At 40.5% G+C, this 18,000-nt stretch overlaps 1 protein-coding gene across 2 annotated transcripts in view; it reads right to left on the bottom strand.

The window, feature by feature from the left end:
* Positions 1-7,367: 7,367 nt before the first annotated feature.
* Positions 7,368-18,000, bottom strand: part of PSMD1 (proteasome 26S subunit, non-ATPase 1) — an 80,749-nt gene continuing 70,116 nt past the window's right edge. For both annotated transcript variants that reach the window (XM_074364466.1, XM_074364467.1), the window contains 4 exons: positions 16,666-16,752; positions 15,953-16,099; positions 9,124-9,279; positions 7,368-7,579 (listed from right to left, as the gene is read on the bottom strand). In XM_074364466.1, the coding sequence (XP_074220567.1) occupies positions 9,133-9,279; positions 15,953-16,099; positions 16,666-16,752 (381 nt within the window). In that variant the 3' untranslated portion in view covers positions 7,368-7,579; positions 9,124-9,132. The remainder of the gene's footprint in view (positions 7,580-9,123; positions 9,280-15,952; positions 16,100-16,665; positions 16,753-18,000) is intronic.

Genomic DNA, 18,000 nt, shown 5'->3' with positions numbered 1-18,000 from the left:
TCCAGGCTGTGGGGGTGGCGGGGAGAAGAGTGTGGAAGGACCAAGCCCAGCCCCAGGAGCTGATGACCCGGTGTGGGCAGTAAGGACAGACACAGGGGGAGTTCACGGTCATCACTTGGTGCCTGACTTCACTCCCTCACCTGGAGGACACAAGGCCATCAGGCTCCAGCAAGAAGCCTGAAATCCTGACCCTCACTTAGACATCGTCAGTGACGAGGTTGTGTCAATCCCGCCTAAAATTTCTCTCAAATCCATGTTCTCCTCTTTATCACTTCTGCCTCCTCCTTAGCTCAACTTTCATCTCCCTGGTGGGAGCTGCAGTGTTTTCCTCTCCCTGACTCCCCCCTTCGTGCCCCGCATTCAATCACTGCATCTGCCCCCCAGTACAGGTGGGCTGCCATACAGAAGAATACAGGCCTGGAGGCTTAAACAGCAGAACTTGGCTTTATCACAGTTCCAGAGGCTGGAATTCCAAGATCAAGGTGTCAGCAGGTTTGGTTTCATCTGAGGCATCTCTCCTTGGCTTGCAGACGGGCTCCCTCTTGCTCTGTCCTCATGTGGTTGCCCCTTGGTCTGGGTGTTGTCTGTGTCCCAAGCTCCTCTTGTAAGGACACCAGTCACAGGACTAGGGCCCAGCCATATGACTTCATTTTAACTTAAATACCTCTTGCCAGACCCTGTCTCCCTACAGTCATGTTCTGAGGTGATGGAGATTACAGCTTCAACATATGAACTTTGAGGGGATACAGTCTAGCCCGCAGCACCCCTCTTCAATGCTTCATCTTGAAGTCGTCTATTGTCATCAAATGCCAGAAGTTCAGCTCCAAGTGCATTATGTTTTGCTTAAGCAAAGAGAACTTGCTACTCATGGAACTTTGTAGTCTGGGGGTAGAGGCACAGTTGGATTTGGAGCTCGTGTGGTGCCATTTGGATCCACCTCTGAGCTCCTGGGTTCCTCTCAGAGGGCATCACATTCAGGTGCAAGGCTCAGCTTAGGCCGCACCCAAAGTGGAAGAGACAGTCGTTCCTGGGAGCTGGAACCCATGACCCAGAACTGGTCTTGTTGGCTCAGACTGGCCTGACCTGGGCTGAGTGCTCCTCCCTGAACCAGCCACCGTGGCCTGCAGGCGGAGTGTGCTGACTGGCCTCTGGGCCGAGTTAGGCAGTCATCGGTTCCCTCAGGGGGAAGTGAAGGTACAGACATCAGTTACCGGAAGGAATGCACGTGGTGTCTGGTCTGCAAACGTCAGAGAAGCTCACTGGAGAAGGGGTGAATACGCGAGTGAATGAGCTCCCTAGACCTTCCCTAATGTGGTACAGCGATCTGAGCTGAAGCCAGTCCTCTACGGACTTAATTTCCACAGTTCGGTCTGGTCACACTGGCTTTCCTCTCAGACGCAATGCTTTTCCATTTCCTTATAGTATCAGCTCCGCTGCTGGAGTCTGACTTAGTCTTGAGCCAGTGGCTTGAGAGTGTGGAGGGACTAAGTACAAATTACGTGTCCCTGTTCAGGATGGATTAGGTCCTTTAAAGCCTCTAAGCAGTAAAAAGATTATGGTGTCTCCATGCCAACCACCAACCCACCGTTACCCTCATTAAAAATAAAAACATTTCTAAGCCACAGAATAAATGTAAGGAAGTCTAACTGCTTGTTCATTTTTCCCATAAAGACTATTTCAATTACAAATATATGCTGATCAAATTATTTTAAGAAAAACGCAATTATTTTTTCCTGGGCCTCTGCTCTGCCGGCCCCAGCATGCTCTTTTGCCTGCTTGATGGGAAATTTGGCCCTGCCATCCTTGCTTGACCCTTGATCCCCCTTCTGCTGGCTGAGGTGCTACAGGACTGTCTGAACACAGTTCCCCTTAGAACACTGAAGAGAGGAGAGGCTGGGGCACCCGTGTCCAGGCCACTGTGGGGCCACTTGAGGCCTGGAGATTCCAGGGCAAGGACTGACTGACATCCACTCATAGGCACTGTCTGCTCACATAATGCCATGTGTGTGAATCTCCCTGGGTCACTGCAAGCAACAGACAGTCTCAGGTTGGGGGCCATGGTAGGGTACTTTCCAGGGTAAGGGGTGTCTCGTGCCTGCCCCTGCTGGCTGTCTGGGCCCCTCGGCTCCTCCGTATGCCCACCACAGGGCTCTGGGAAAGAGAGCAAAGCATCTCATTAAATGGGCTGTTGCCAGAGTTAGACCAACCCAAAGTCCTTGATGGTGAACAGCAATCGCCATGTTGAGCGTAGAACCTGGAGCCAGGGAAGCAGCAGGCCTGGTGCCATGTATCCCATGTAATGAAGAGAGACCCACCCAAGGGCCCCAACAGGACAGCACTCCCACTTTCTGCCAGTTGGTGTGTTGATTTGGTTTCTAGGGACTTTTCTTCTGGGAATGGTTCTGCCCCCAGGTATGCTCCCGCGATCGGGGTGAGGTCCTACCTTACCCTGGAGGTATCTGTCTTCTCACAAGGGCTTTTGCTGATGGCTGTGCTGTTGGAGGGGGTCTGGAGTCCTCACTATCCCCGTATCCACACCCCATCTAGACGGCAAGGTCTGGAGGCAGCTCTGTGTGGGACAGGGTTTCTTGGTGTGGGCTCAGAATCATCTTCATCAGGGTCACCCGAGTGCCGGCTAAACTGGCTCATTTCTGAGTTGGATTCAGATCTGCCGTGTCACTGCCATAGTGGCTAAAATAAGCAACAGCAAAAGCAAAAACGAAAGAAATAGGTTTTGTAGTCAGACAAACCTGGGTTTGAATTCTTTTTTTGTTTTGTTTTGTTTGGAGGGTGAGGTAATTAGGTTTGTTTGATTGTTTGTTTATTGGAAGTACTGGGGATTGAACCCAGGACCTTGTGCATGCTGAGCTGTACCCTCCCCCTGGGTTTGAATTCTAGTTTCAGAACTTAGTATGTACCCTCACCCTCTCTAAGTCTAATTTTTTGTAAAATGGGGATAGGAATTCTATTGTGAGGATTAAAAATGGTAATGTGAAGAAAGGGCCCAGCGTAGGGCCTAGCACACAGGAGGTAAATACAGGTTTGCCACTGTCATCTGTCCAGCCATCTGTTTGACCAGCCGTCTGTCTGTCTACCTGTCCACCTGTCCATCAGTGAGCCAGGAACTGCTGTAGGCACTAGGAATGCAGCAGTCCTCAAAAACAAACTCCTTGTCCTCATGAAGTGTACATGCTAAGTGGGGGAAATAGACAATAAACAAACATGATATGCAAGGTGGTTGTAAGTGCCACAGAGAAAAATAAATCAGAATCAAGTGTCTCACCAGACTCTCCAAGTATTTAATCTGAAGCCAACAGGTGTGATTTCTCAAACACTGAGACAGGGACTTTGGGGGGATACTTTGTGGCTTGCCCTCCATGAGCTTATTATAAACTGGCTGGGAAACAAAATTCCTATACACACAGGAAACCACTGGAGAACAACGAATTGCCTGCCAACCATGTGTCATACATGCCTGGGAGCTGCTCAGAGGAGAGACTGATTACTGGGGCTGGCAGGGAGGTGTAAGTGAATACCCCCACCAGGCTTCTGATCCAGGAACAAGGGAAGGAATATGCTTATTCCTGATTTTGGAGAGGTTAGTTCATACCCAGCATAAGCAGAAAGCCTCGGATGCTTGTAAACCTCTTAAAGCTTTAGAACGTGAATCAGGGCTTCTGAGAGATCACGGCGCGAGTCAGAGGCTCTTCACACCAGGTCGTGGGAATACAGTTTGATGGGAAACTCTTCATCTCTGTCCAGCTATTTGCCAAGTCCCAGCTCTGTGTGATGCCCAAGATCTTTGAAGGCAATTATCTCCCGAATGCAATTTTAGTTTAAATAAATAACTTAGTGATTTGGAAATCACTGAGCGCATGCACCAAAGGAACTGCCCAGATCCCAGGAAACAGATGGGAAGTGCCCAACAGTAGTGGGCTATTTTATAGAGGTTGTGGGTATTTGGAAATGATGCTTTTGTTGGCAATCTCTTTTTGAAAAGGAGTACTGGCTTAGGAGCATGGAGGAAGACACAAACTTGGAGCAGAGGCTGGATGGATGAAGAATAGGCAGAGAAATACGAGGTTAGGCCATACCATTCTGATTCAACTAAAATTCAGTGACTACCTGCTGAAGTGCTAAGCTCTTTAATTGAGACAGGTTATCTCAAGATAATAGCACCTACCTCACAGGGCAGCTGTGAGGAATAAGTCAGTACCCATGAAGCTTAGTGTCCAGCACGTAGTAAGCATGCAATGAGTAGCCGTTACCATTTACTCCCCACGACAACCTTGAGGTAAACGTTATTCCCTCTGTACAAACAAGGAAGACACTAACGGACATGATCAGGATCTGAACCAAAGTCTGAGGCCAGAGTCCACAATCTTCCTGTTACACAATTTTGTTTGGGAGGGTTCTTCCCTACAGCTTTTACTTGTAAAAAGTGAGAGGGTAGAAAAGGAACTTCAACTTGAGAAACAATCAAGCTAAGCACTTTCTAAGGGATTTTCTGAGGAAAGTTTATTATGAGGATAAGGCGGTGGGAAGAAGACTGAGACAGCCATGCACACTTTTTAGCTCAAGCCAGTTTCTTCTCATTATCTCATGCCGGTTACAGATTTCAGAGACATCATCTTGCACACGCACACAAGGAAAAGCCAAGGTTCTTCAAGAGTAAAACCAACTGAAAAACAGCCCTTAGAAGGATCGTTTAGTCACTGCAGGAGATAAATGAGAAGACATTTAGGCCTCTGGGGACGGCAGTCCCAAGACGGATAAAATCACCTCTAATGTGCCCATGGACTCTGTCCCACGTGTTGTTAGTGCTCAGTTGTGGTCCTCACCGTTCTCAACAATACAGGGACTCAAAGTATATATGATTATACATTGTGTGCTAGGATCGTAGTGGTGAGCAAGACAAATGTGGGGGAAGATGGGCAAGTCAGCTAGGCAATAACTGATACTATGCTGTGACAAGGACAATTCGGGGTGATGCTGAGCCCTCGGGAAGCAGAGAGGACCTAGTCCAGCTCTGGTGGGGGAACTGGGGAGGGTTTCTTAGAGGAAGTCTCTTTTATTTTTAATTTTTTTAAAATTGAGGTACAGTTACAATGTGCCAGTTTCTGGTATACAGCACAATGGAGAGAGTCTCTTTTGGGACCTAAAGATCTAACTAGTAGATTCACCAGACCCTGAAGGAGAGAGTGGGAGAAAAGAGAGGAGGGTCTTTCAAGCAGAGGGAATGGTACGTGTAAAAGCCAGGAGGTGACAGAAAGCCTGGGTCTTTGAAGAAAGTGAAAGCGGTTCTGCGTGTGACATGGGAGAATGAAGAGACTGGAGGCTGGAGAGGTGAGCAGCAGCTAACGTATTGTATAACTTTGTACATGTAGAAGAGAATCTGGACATTATTCAACAAAGAACCAGATTTTAAGCAGGAGACTAATACAATTTGCAATTTAGAAAGACCAATTTGGAAGATGGATTACAGTGAGCCAGGTCTAGAGGCAGACAATTAAGTGCTTGAACTAGGGGTAGTGAACAGTGGAGGAGGGTGGATGAACTGGAGAGATACTTGAGAGGCTGAATACTGAGTCAAGAGCAAAGCCTCTCTGGGTTTCTGGTGTGGATCACCAAGTGGAAGGGTTGTCATTTTGCTTCAAGGAGTAGAAGCAGCTGGACGTGCTTTGCCTGTGCTATTTTAGGTTCCAGTGAGGCAGCCTAAATGGGGACGCCCAGTGAATGGCTGGATGTGCATCTCCCTTGCCTTCAACTCTGCACTGTGCCCACTGACACCATCAGGGAGTGGTTGCTGCCATTCTCCCTTCTGTTTCCTCTACTGAATGTGTCAGTTCCAGCTCCTGTCTTCGCACATGACTTTATTTCACCCTGTTCTGTTTCACTTCAGATTTCTTTGCTCCTTAGTTATCTCAGTGCTATGTGTATCTAGGAAATCTTCCAGGAAAAAAAAAGTCAGGAAAACAGATAGTATCATCATAATCTGATCTCAGTGGCCATTTTACTTTAATAGCTTGCATTCTGAAAAGCTATAACCATAAGGTTTAAGACTAAGATACATTTATTATTTTTTGTGTGTGTGTGTGTGGGATAATTAGGTTTATTTTTCTATTTAATGGAGGTACTGGGGATTGGACCCAAGACCTCGTGCATGCTGAGCATGTACTCTACCACTTGAGTTACACCCTCCCCCAAGACTAAGGTACAAATTCTGAGTTGCACTGCTTACCAGGAACTAGTGCTGACTGCTCCCTGAAGTTCAATCTATTATTTTAGAAGGAATTTATTAACTTTGGCCAGAGACCAGTGAATGTACTTTTCCCAGACTACTCAATTTTGGACAGTGACATCATTGAAAGACTTCTGTTTTTTAAACATTTCATATATTAAGGGAAATGTTAAGAGATAACTCTGTCTGAAATGCAAGCAATGTTAAGAGCTTTGAACAGGAAGGATGTAGCTAATGAGAGGCTAGGAAATGAGATAATCTCTTTTATAGAATCATCTGATATTGAGGAAACAAGGAATTTACAAAGGAGGGGATACAATGAAATTAACCAATGAGTGGAGCCATCCTTTGGGATCAGTAACCTTTAGACCCAGGCCTAACAAAACAACACAGCTGTGGTAGACGAGTGGATGGAACTAATCTATCTATCCCGGAGTTTGTTTCCTCTAAGTATTTTTTCCCCCCCGACTCAGAAGGCTATACCTTAAATTAGTAAGTGAAACAATCAAGGTTGGAGTAAAGAACCACTCATGTATAAATGTTGAAAATTACCTACTTCTATTTTAATAGTTAAAGGCCAAGACACAAAAACCCCTAAAAAACCAAATGTCTGTGTTTCTTATTACATTTAAATTATACCTCAATTTTAAAAACATGAAAAAAGTCAGAAAACGAGAAAAAAAAGGTACTTAATTAGATCATGTGGATAAATAAAATGAAATAATTTATATACACTGTCCTTAACAGGGTCAAAAGCAGGAAACAATAAACAAAGCTTATTTTTAAAAAATGCTTCTGAGCTGCCTAAACAGACTACACTTCCCTTGGATCATGAAAGGGACTTCTTCAGTAGTGCTGGCATCCCACACCCTCAGTCCTGTTCAAACAAAACTACAGAGAATTCTTGGAGTAATAAACAAGGGTTGATTGTTTTCCTTTCTTATTTTTTCCATTATTTTTCAAATAACCTATAAAATATTTAACTCTTTCACCAATATTAAAGTCATGCACACTCAGCAAGCAAGGAGTTAGCTCTTTGGATTTAGGCATTTCATGCTGAGAGGAAAGGGTATTAGATCCATTTACTGAAAACCCAGGCTAAAAAACAAACAAGTCCTTGTCCATCTGAAGATTTTAATATATTTATTTGAAAACCAACTTGTGTGAAAGAGCACACGAAATAGTCATATATCTTCTCGTCAGCCAAAGACTTGGAGACAAGGCCAGCACAGAGGCAATGGATGATACATGCAGTGAATAGCAGGCGTCAGCATGAACTTCCTTACGGGTATTTTCAGTGTGACCCCGGGCAATCTTCTTCAGATGAGCAACAGAATCCTGGCGAAGAAATGAGAGCGAGAAGTAGAGCTATTCTTTATTTTAAAAACTCTTTTTTTTTGAAAAGAATAACTACTAGCTGTTGAAGCATAAAACTAGCCCCAACCCTGATCACGTAGTCCTAATATGCCAGTTTGTGCTTAGACAGACTAGTTTTCAAATTCTTATTGGACTGAGTATTTTACCCTTTTGAAAACTAACAAGAATCCAATTTCCAACTGAAAACTTCTAAGCCATCCTATAGTTAACTGCCCTGAAAGACCTCATCAGGGAGGTTTCAGGAAGGCATTGTGAAAGGCTGAACGGGCTTAGTGTGAGTTCAGTTCTGCACAGAGACTGAGAGCTCATGGTATTAATACCGTCGTGGGCTGGTTAGGTAAAGCTTAGGGAACCATCAAGAGCTGAAAGATAATTTTCAAAAACAAGCAGGGAATATATAAATCTCAACTGTCTCTCAGAGGTTTGAATATATTTTTCTACTAATGGCAGGGTTTCTGCCTTAATATTTATCTGAGATTTTTATAAAAGCTTTCATTAATTGCTAGTCAGTTTGTAATAGTCATGGTGCTGATTTGCAATCTGACATTTAAATGTATCTTTTTGTCGTCATGTAATAATTGATACTGTTCTTATTTTCTTTAAAGAATAGCATAAATTCATATTTATTTGACAACATATTTGTACTAGTGTGGAATTACAGAACCTTCTTTGTGCAATTTATATGCATCTTCAAATATGAGGTGACCATTCAAAAAATGGGGGACATAGAATGACAATTTCATAAAATTAGATTATTCCAATCTTCTGTATCTAAAAACCCCTTCACCATTATAATAATAATGATGATAATCTTTTTTCAACTACACAAAGCTTTGTGTTATAGTCTGACCCCAAAGTACCTATAATAAGCACCATTTTTTATACATATTAGATGTTCAACAGCTTCATTAAATAAATGAATGTTAAGCCTTTTGGTGCCAAAAACTGCCAACGGAAAGGAAGATAGAGAAAAGGATCAATGAAGGATTTAGACTTGTGCTACTCAAAGTGTGATCTACCAACCAGTGCCAGTCCATAAACTGTAACTGACCTGCAACAAGGAGCTTGCATCAAAATGTAAATCGACTCCACCACTGAGCAGACTGTCAGCTCAGCAGACTTTTTTAGGGACTTTTTTAGCGTCAGGGGGTAGCAAGGCCATTTTTTTTTTTTTTTTTTTTTTTTTTTTAATGAAAAAGCATCGAGTAGAGTTACATTCTGAACTAAGATCCCTGCTTTCTCATGGACCTATGAAAACAAGTTGCAGTCCAGCCACTTTGAACAGCACTGGTGGAACACTAGAGGGTAGAGAGTCAAAGAAGAAATAAAAAAGGAACTGGTGGTTATGTATGTAAGAAGAGGTCAAAAAATGGAAGTTTTAATACTGTTTAGGTAAACAGGGATTAAGCAAAACAGGAAAAAAGGGAGAAAATGTTCCTGCATAAAACATCTGTGAAGTATAACAGAGAGGTTTCCCTTGATATACAATTTTGTTCCACACACACCTCTGGTCCTTAATCATCAATATACTCAAATGGTTCTGGGGGTTCTGGTTCTTGTTCCTCCTCCTCGATTTTCGGGCCATGGGCTGCCACAGGTTCTACCAGCTCTTCAATGTCTTCACTGGTATCCTTCAGAATGATGATGCCGCCAATGGACAGCTATAAAGAGAGGGAATGAAGAAGTACAAGCTCCACTCATATTTCCAGGTTGCTCCAGAATCTAGAGGGCAAATTTGTTAAATGGGACCTTAAAGATACTGGAATGATTTGGACGTAAAGAACTAGGATGGAACTACGCTTTCTAAGATGAGAGTCAGACGACCTGGGCATTTGGCCTTTGTGATGCTATACCAGTGACTTAACCAAGCTGTTCAACTATAAGAAGGGGCCAGTGAAGACTGAATGAGGACAGCAGTGTCAAGGTGCATAACAAAGGATAAAGATGACTGTCATCAGTAGGAATATTTGCAAACTCGGCCCAGTGTCTCTAGATGACAGAACATGTGGTATTGCTATGTCTGGACGGTGCATGTCAATTTAAGAATATTTCTGAGTACTAGCCTCTGCTGGACTGCAGGGAGAACATTTACTATCCAAATACAGTATTCTAACACCTTGCGCTACTCAACGCGTGGTCCTGGACCAGCGGCATCATTGTTCCCCGGGAGCTTGTGAGAAACGTAGAAACGTGGCCCTACTCTAGATCTTTCAGTCTGTATTTCATCAAGATACCAAGGTGATTTGTATGCATGTTGAAGTTTAGAGATGCACGTCAGCCTAACAGATACTTTATCATTTGTGAGACAAACATCATTTTGGACACAAAAGACAATCTACAAATGAAAAGCCAATTTTTCTCCAGCAGTTTTAGAATGACAGAGACTACAATATAAATAACACACATCTGAGGGTTTTTCACTTTAATCTACAAATCCTTGTGATACAAGACAGTGAAGAACTAGTTGGGAAACAAAAGGGAAGTAGAATGTAGAAGCAATTCTATTAAGCCCTTTCCCAAACATATTAGTGTGAGGTAAATCCAAACACCAAACTGTTCGCCCATCTCTGGTGTGCTAATCTTATTCTATTTGCTTGCCTGTGTCAAAGGAAATGGAAAGCTGCTCTCTGTAATTAGATCAGTCAACAGTGGCAGGCACATCTGGAAAAAAACATATTTCTACCAAAGCACATTACTGGGAAGGAAAAGGAGCACAAGCACATTAGTTAAATGATTCACATGTGTCTAAGCATCTCTGTAGTTCAACCTAATCTAATTTTCACTCATAAGAATTTTGCCCTGCCACGCTATAAAACTGGTGTGCCTTCTGAAATTTTAAACTCTTTTCCTTCTCTCAACACACACATATCCATACATCTATAACCTTTTCCCTTGAAAAATTTGCTTTTCTTAAAGAGGAGTCATTTTTATGAATGGACCCTGCCTTTACTACCAATATTTACCCAAGAACAGAGTAACATGGACACTATCCTAATACTCCATAGCCTAAAAAGTTACTTGAACCTTCTAAAGGGGCAAATGGAGATGAATCTTTCAGAAAACAGAAGAAAATATCCATATTCTCAAGGGACTCCCTATATTTTGGAAACATATGGCCCCAGGTTATAACTGTACTGTTTCATGCCTAACTGGAATGTTCCAACCCAAATCCTGCAATATGATCAACATATGGGAAGAGCTTTTTATAGTTACATGGTTTAGATTTATTAATGCCTTATACGTTAGAGAGAAAATTCACTCTTTAAGCAGAGAATAAGATACCTGACATTCCTGTTTTCTGAGAAGGCTAGTGACAACTGAAGACAGAGGCAATGGAACACTTTCTGTTCCCAAATGCTCCATACTCTCTATAAGACATCTTTTAAAATGGACAGAAAACAGAGTAGGAAAGCAACCCATTTTCAAAACTAAAGCTGCCTCTTTCGAATACAGTGTCTGAGGAAGGGTCTGATGACCCTGCCATTGAGGGGACTGGAGGAAAGCGTCAGGGGGCACTCCTTTCATCACTGCACACATGCACAGAGGCAGTCTTTTCTTTCTTTTTTAAAACTGAGATACAATTCACACAAGTCAATTCTTTTAAAGAGTACAATTCAATGATTTTTTTTTTAGTATATTCACAAAGTCGTGCGACCACCTCCACTTATCTTATTCAAGAACACATTAATCAATCTAAAAGAAACCCTGTGCCCAGTAGCAGTCATTCTCTGTTTTCCCCTACTCCCAGGCCCTGCAGAGGCTAAAGCAACTTCATTCTCTGTGGATTTGTCTCCCTGGACATCTTAAATAAAGAGAATCACACAATATGTGGCTTTTTGTGTCTGGCTTTTTTCACTTAGCGTAATGTTTTTAAGGTTCAAATATGTTGCAGTATGTCCTTTCTTTTTTGGCTGAATAGTATTTCATTGCACGTATCACAGTTTGTTTATCCATTCACCACTTGACAGACATCTGAGTTGTTTCTACTTTTTGGCTGTTATGTATAAAGCTGATATAAACATTAGTGTACGAGTGTTTGTGTGGACATGGTTTTCATTCTCTTGGGCGTATACTTGGGGAGTGGAACTGCTGGGTCATATGGAAAGTCACATTTAACTTTTTGAGGAACTGCCAAACTGGTTTCCATAGAGGCTGCAACAGTTTACATTCCCACCACTACTACATGACAGTTCCAATTTCCCCACATCCTTTCTATCTTTGATCTACAAATCTATTGTCTGTCTTTTTGACTACGGCTACAGCCATCCTAGTGGGTGTGTGGTATCTCCTTGTGGTTTTGATTTATATTTCCCTAATGATGAATGATGCTGAGCATCTTTTCATGTGCTTTTGGCCATTTGTAAATCTTCTTTGGAGAAATGCCTATTCAAATCCTTTGCCCATTTAAAAAATAGGTTATTTGTCTTTTTACTATTGGGTTTTAAGTTAAAAAAATTTGGATACAAGTCTCTTATCAGATCTATGATTTGAAAATATTTTTTATTCTGTGGGTTTTCTTTCCATTTTTTTTGACACCATCTTTTGCTACACAAAAGTTTTTAATTTGAGAGTCCACTTTATCTTTTTTGGGGGTTGCTTATGCTTTAGATGTCACACATAAGAAAGCACTGCCTAATTCAAGATCATGAAGATTTACATATATGTTTTCTTCTAAGGGTTTTACAGTGTTCACTCTTACATCTAAGTCTTTGATCCATTTTCAGTTACTTTTTACATATTGATATAAGGTAGGATCCAACTTTAACTCTTTTGCACATGGATATCCAGCTGTCTTTCTTGAAAAGACTATTCTTTCTCCATCGAATGGTCTTAGCATCCTTGACAAAAATCAACTGACCATAAACATATGGGTTTATTTTTGGACTCTCAGTTTAAATCTATTTACCTGGATGTCTATCCTTATGCCAATACTATAGTCTTCATTACTGTAGCTTTGTAGTAAGTTTTGAAATTGGGGAATGTGATTCTTCCAACTTTGTTCTTCTTTTTGAGATTGTTTTGGCTATTCCGGCTGGGTCTCTTGCATTTCCATATGAATTTTAGGATCAGCTTGTTAATTTCTGGGGGAAAAAGTCAGCTGGGATTTTGATAAGGACTCTATTCAATTGATACATCAAAATGGGAAGTACTGCCATCTTAAATATTAAATCTTCCAATTCATGAATTATTGCTCTGTATACTTTTTTTCTTGTAATGTTGTTGCCTGGTTTTACTATTACAGTCATACTGGCCTCACAGAATGAGTTTGGTAGTGTTCCCCCTCTCCTATTTTTTAGAAGAGTTTGTAAAGGATCAGTGCTAATTTTTTTAACATTTGATAGAATTAACCAGTGAAGCCATCTAGCCCTGGGCTTTTCTTTGTTGTTTTCTGATTATTAATTCAATTTCTCTACTTATTTATCTATTCAGATTTTCTATTTCTTCTTAAGTCAGTTATAGTAGTTTGTGTCTTTCTAGGAATTTGCCTCTTTCATCTAGATTATTCATAGTATTCTCTCATGATCCTTTTATTTCTGTTAAGGTTGGCAGTAATATCCCCTCTTTGTTTCCTGATTTTAGTAATCTGAGTCTTCCGCCTTTAGTCTTTTTTTTGATTAAACAAACAGGAATTTATTTGCCATATATAATAAGAATAATTATAACAATAACCAACGTTTATTATACACGTATTATGTGCTAGACATGGTTCTGTATGGTTCATGTATGTGCCAAACATGCCTATATGTTTTTGCCGCCCCAAAATTCATATTTTGAAATCCTACCCACCCCCAAAGTGATGGTGGGAGGAAGTGAACCTTCAGGATGCAATTAGGTCATGAGGGAAAAGCTGTCAGGAATGCAATTAGTGTCCTTGTAAGAAGAGACATGCAGAGAGCTTGCTTCTTCTCTCTCTGCTATGTGAGGATACAACGTGAAGAGGGCTGTCTACAAGCTAGGACGGGGGCCTTTACCAAGAACTCGCTCATGTTGGCACCCTGATCTTGCACTTTCAGTCTCAGAACTGTGAGAAATAAATGTTTGTTGTTTAAGTCACCCAGGCTTAATTGGTAGGTGACAATCTGTTACAGCAGCCAGAAGAAAGTCAGACACATTTCAGTTCAAATTACATTTTTACACAGTGTGTACTTATCAATACTAATTTATGATTGCTTTATCCATTGTCTTTAAATCACTTAAAAGAGAAAGAGTTACAAACAAAAATACATTCAAACTATCTTTTATATTTATCTATAGAGTAATGTTTACCAGTGCTCTTTATTTTTTCATGACTTCAACTTTGTCTAGTGTCCTTTCATTTCAGCCTGAGGGGGTCAATATTAGTATTTCTTACATGGCAGGTTGGCTGGCAACAAAGTCTCTTAGTTCTTATCTGTGAATGTCACAATTTTTGCCTTCATTTCTGAAGGACAGTTTTGCTAGATTTAGCATTCTTGGTTGAGTCTTTTCTTTCAGCACTCTGAACCACAGAACTCTGGCTTCCGTGGTTTCTAATGACAAATCAGCTGTTGATCTTTTAGTGGTGAGCACACTGCTGTACAATAATAATGTTGTATACACAAAACTTAATATTGGTAGTAAAACAATGCTAGCTCAAGTAAAAAAAAGAAAAAAGAAAAAAGATCCCTTCTTTGTCTCTGAGCAGGCTGATTATGATGTGTGTAGGTGTGGATCTCTCTCTTACTGAGCATCCTGGATATGTAGATGAGTGCTATTCATACAATCTGGGACGTTTTCTGTCATTTCCTCAAGTAGTCTTATTTCTATGATGTAAGCCTTTGGTTTACAGGGTCACACAAGAAAAGAAAAGCTCCCCCAAATCTATGTGGACTTCTATCCTTTGCTCCCTCCTTTTGGGACTCCCATTACCCCATTTCTGTGTATGCTGGTGTGCATGATAGTTTTTAACAGGTCTCTGAGGCTCTGTTCACTTCTTTTTCACCTTTTGTTTTTGGGCTGTCCCTCAGATGACCTATCTTCAACTTTGCTCAAGTCCGCTTGGATCAGCTGTTGAGCTCCTCTAGCAAAATTTTCATTTCAGTTACTGTAGTTATTTTGCAACACCAGAATGTCTATTTGATTACTGTTCATAATTTCTCTTTACTGACATTCACGATTTGTTGAGACATCATTCTTATCCTTTCCTTTAGTTCTTTAGATTTAGTTCCTTTACTTCTTTGAACTTATTTTAGTTGATTTAGTCTGCCTATTAAGTACAGTGTCAGATGTCTGCGGACTTGTCACCACCACCAAGTAATACTTATTGAGGATTTACCACGTTCCAGATATTGTTTCAGGTGTTTATATATAACAATTTATTTAATCTTTACAATATTACTAGGTGGTAGGTAGTATCACCATCCCAATTATTACAGATGAGGAAACAGAAACAGAAAGCAATTAAATGACCTGTCTCAGTCACACAGCTAAGAAATGGCAGAGCTGGAGTATAAACTCAGTTCTGCCCAATTCCAGCTCTTCACTACTAAATATAGCTATCTTCCATCCTCTGCCCTGCTCTCCTCTAGCTGATAATCTAGTCAGGTAAGACCCTGACTCATAATTGTGGGTAAGAGATGTCACCACCATCAGGGATCACCTTCAAGTTCCTAAGAATGGGTTTACTGTTCTATAAGGATCTAGAAATCTTGTGTATGACATTTTTTAAAGATAGGTCCAGGATTTGGATGTATTAAATAAATGTGTCTACTAATGGCGCTCTAGTTTTCTAGATATAAGAACCTAGAAAATAAAGACATTATCATGCTCAAATTTCTGATCAGCATTTGTTTCTAACATGAAACATTGTGCTTCAGAATAAATTAAATGGCATAAAGATCCTTTTCTAACTGTAAAATAGAACACTCTAACTGCTTATGTAGTAACTGCATTACTTTGTTCAGTCTTTACCACATTCCTACAAGTTAGGGATGGTAATTCTTATTTCACAGTAGTGGAAGCTGAGGTAGAGAGGATCAGCACTTGGCTTAAGGTCACAGTGGCTGAAAGTGGTAGAATCAGGATTCACACTCAGGCTGTCTGGCTCCAGAGTCTCCGGTACTAATTACTATGCTGTATTAGGAACTTCTAATGATGGAAGCCTCTGGTGGATGCAGAATGTTTGCAGTGTTATTCAAAGAAAAGCTCCCCCAAATCTATATAGAATGGAAGAGAATGCTCTCTCTTGCTAAGAGATTTATTAGTACTACAGAGCTTTCTCTAATACTTTGGAGATCTACCCTTCTCTATAAATATTCCATTGTCCTATAGATTAACATGCTTTTGGTACATAGCTAAGGGCCGTTAGGAACTTACTGGTTTGAAAGGCTGGTATCTACAGGTCTCTGGCATGCTTAGGACTTTAAGTTGGGCAGGCATAACTCGGGCTGGATTATCCAATAACTGGAAGTTTGGCTCAGGTTCTTTTTTCTTCTCTTTTTCTTCCTTTTTCTCTGCCTCATCCTAGAGGGGAAAAAAAAAAAGATTCACTTCTGTTCCACATCTCTGACTAATGTCTGATAAATTTACTGAGCAACTAGCGGTGCAAAAGGTACTTAGGATTAGATATAATGGAAGTGAAGCTAAAGTGATACAAAACTCAGACAAGACAGATGGTAACTCTGCTTGGGGGTGAGAACAGTATTTAACTTAGTTGTAAAGGATGAGGTTTTTCTATCAGCAGAGATATTTAAATAGATGATATTCCCTTTTTCCCAAAGGGCCTTTCTTTCACACACCATCATCTTGCTGTCTGCTAAAAATCCTACTCTGCCTTTCAAAACCCATTTTAGTTATCACTTTATCTAAGAACTCATTCGTGATTTGTACCCTTCTATTCTTCCCATGAATGGATATAATTTCTAAAGTCTCTTCCAATTATAATTGTAATTATATGAGTCTGTATGCTTGGATAGGATAATTATTTAAAGGAGGCCAAGAGTAAAGTATAACAATGTTTAACTAAGGAAGAATCTGGACCATGACAGAAATAGCTACATTAACCCATATGACCACCTAGTTATACCTACCACTTCCATTTTCTCCTCTTCCTTTTTTTCCTTTTCTTTTTCCTTCTTTTTAGCCTTGGCAGTAATAGATAGCACAGCAGTGGAAACCTAGAATAATTAACAGGGTAAATCATTGTAATCCCTTACTCACATACAAATGTACAACCTCAAAGAGAATTTAGTTCTATAATACTACCTGGTTTCTTGGTAGTTAAGTGTCATAAAGAACAAAATAATCTGGGAATATAAGGGTAATTTATTGCTACAGCCATCAGGTGAATCTTTAGTTCCCAGAGGCCTGTGTCCAATATAACTCTAATTTCTTTCTGTAGCCTACCTTGGATGTGAATTTGCTATGATGAATTTCTGAGACAGAGAGCTGGGTGCTGCACCCATTTATACTTTATAGGGAAAGCAATGGAAAACAAACATTTTCTCCATGGACTAGATGCCCTACAATGGTAATACACAGTGGGTGAGTGGTTAGACTGGAATTATCCTCCTTGATGGCTTTCAAAGGTGAAAAAGCAAGCCTGGGCAGAACTGGTGTAAAGCTGACTTTGTTTTAGACTCAAAAGGCAGGAGGCCCTGAAACACAGCTGATGAGCAAGAAACTGCTGTCAAAGGATATCATTACCTACCACCCACAAAATTTACAGCAAATAATCAACAACTGGCTAATATGGAACATCATCTTAAGAGAAAAAAAATCATTTCCCTAAACCTAAGGTATCATAAAGGATAATTTTACTGAAAAAACTGCAGGCACAAGCACAGCTCTCAATTTCACCAAGTTTAACTAAACACGTATCGTGAGTGTCTTCACATCCGTTGGTAGGAGTATAAATTGGTTATATCCATTTTGAAAGGAAATTTAGTTAATACTTGTGAAAATGTGCATTACTTTTGATCAATCAATTCCACACACCTAGGATCCTATGATATACTTGTACTAGTGCACAAATATGCATATATAAAAATTCTTATTCCAGTCTCATTTGTAACAGTGACAATCTGAAATAACTCTGAATGTCCATCAGATAAGGAACTGGTAAGACAATGATATATACATATAAGAACCGCCCTGCAGCTTTGGGAAAAATGAGATCAATACACATCAAAAGTTTTTAAAAAAAATCATTAGGGTGAAAACAAATTAGATGCAGAGCAGTACGGAGAGAATAATTCTGTTTGTGGTATAAAAGGTATTGATATGTGCAGAGGAAATATTTGGAGGGATTCACAAATTGTGATTCCTGCAACACGGACTTTGATGACCAGAAAAGAAAAGGGTTTTCATTTTATATTCTTGTGAAATGTTAGATTTTACAATAAGAAGTATTACTTTTAAAATAT

This window comes from Camelus bactrianus, chromosome 5 (assembly GCF_048773025.1).
Source record: "Camelus bactrianus isolate YW-2024 breed Bactrian camel chromosome 5, ASM4877302v1, whole genome shotgun sequence".
Lineage (NCBI taxonomy): Eukaryota > Metazoa > Chordata > Mammalia > Artiodactyla > Camelidae > Camelus > Camelus bactrianus.
The sequence above is the reverse complement of the archived record's forward strand: the minus strand, read 5'-3'. Positions and strand labels throughout refer to the sequence as shown.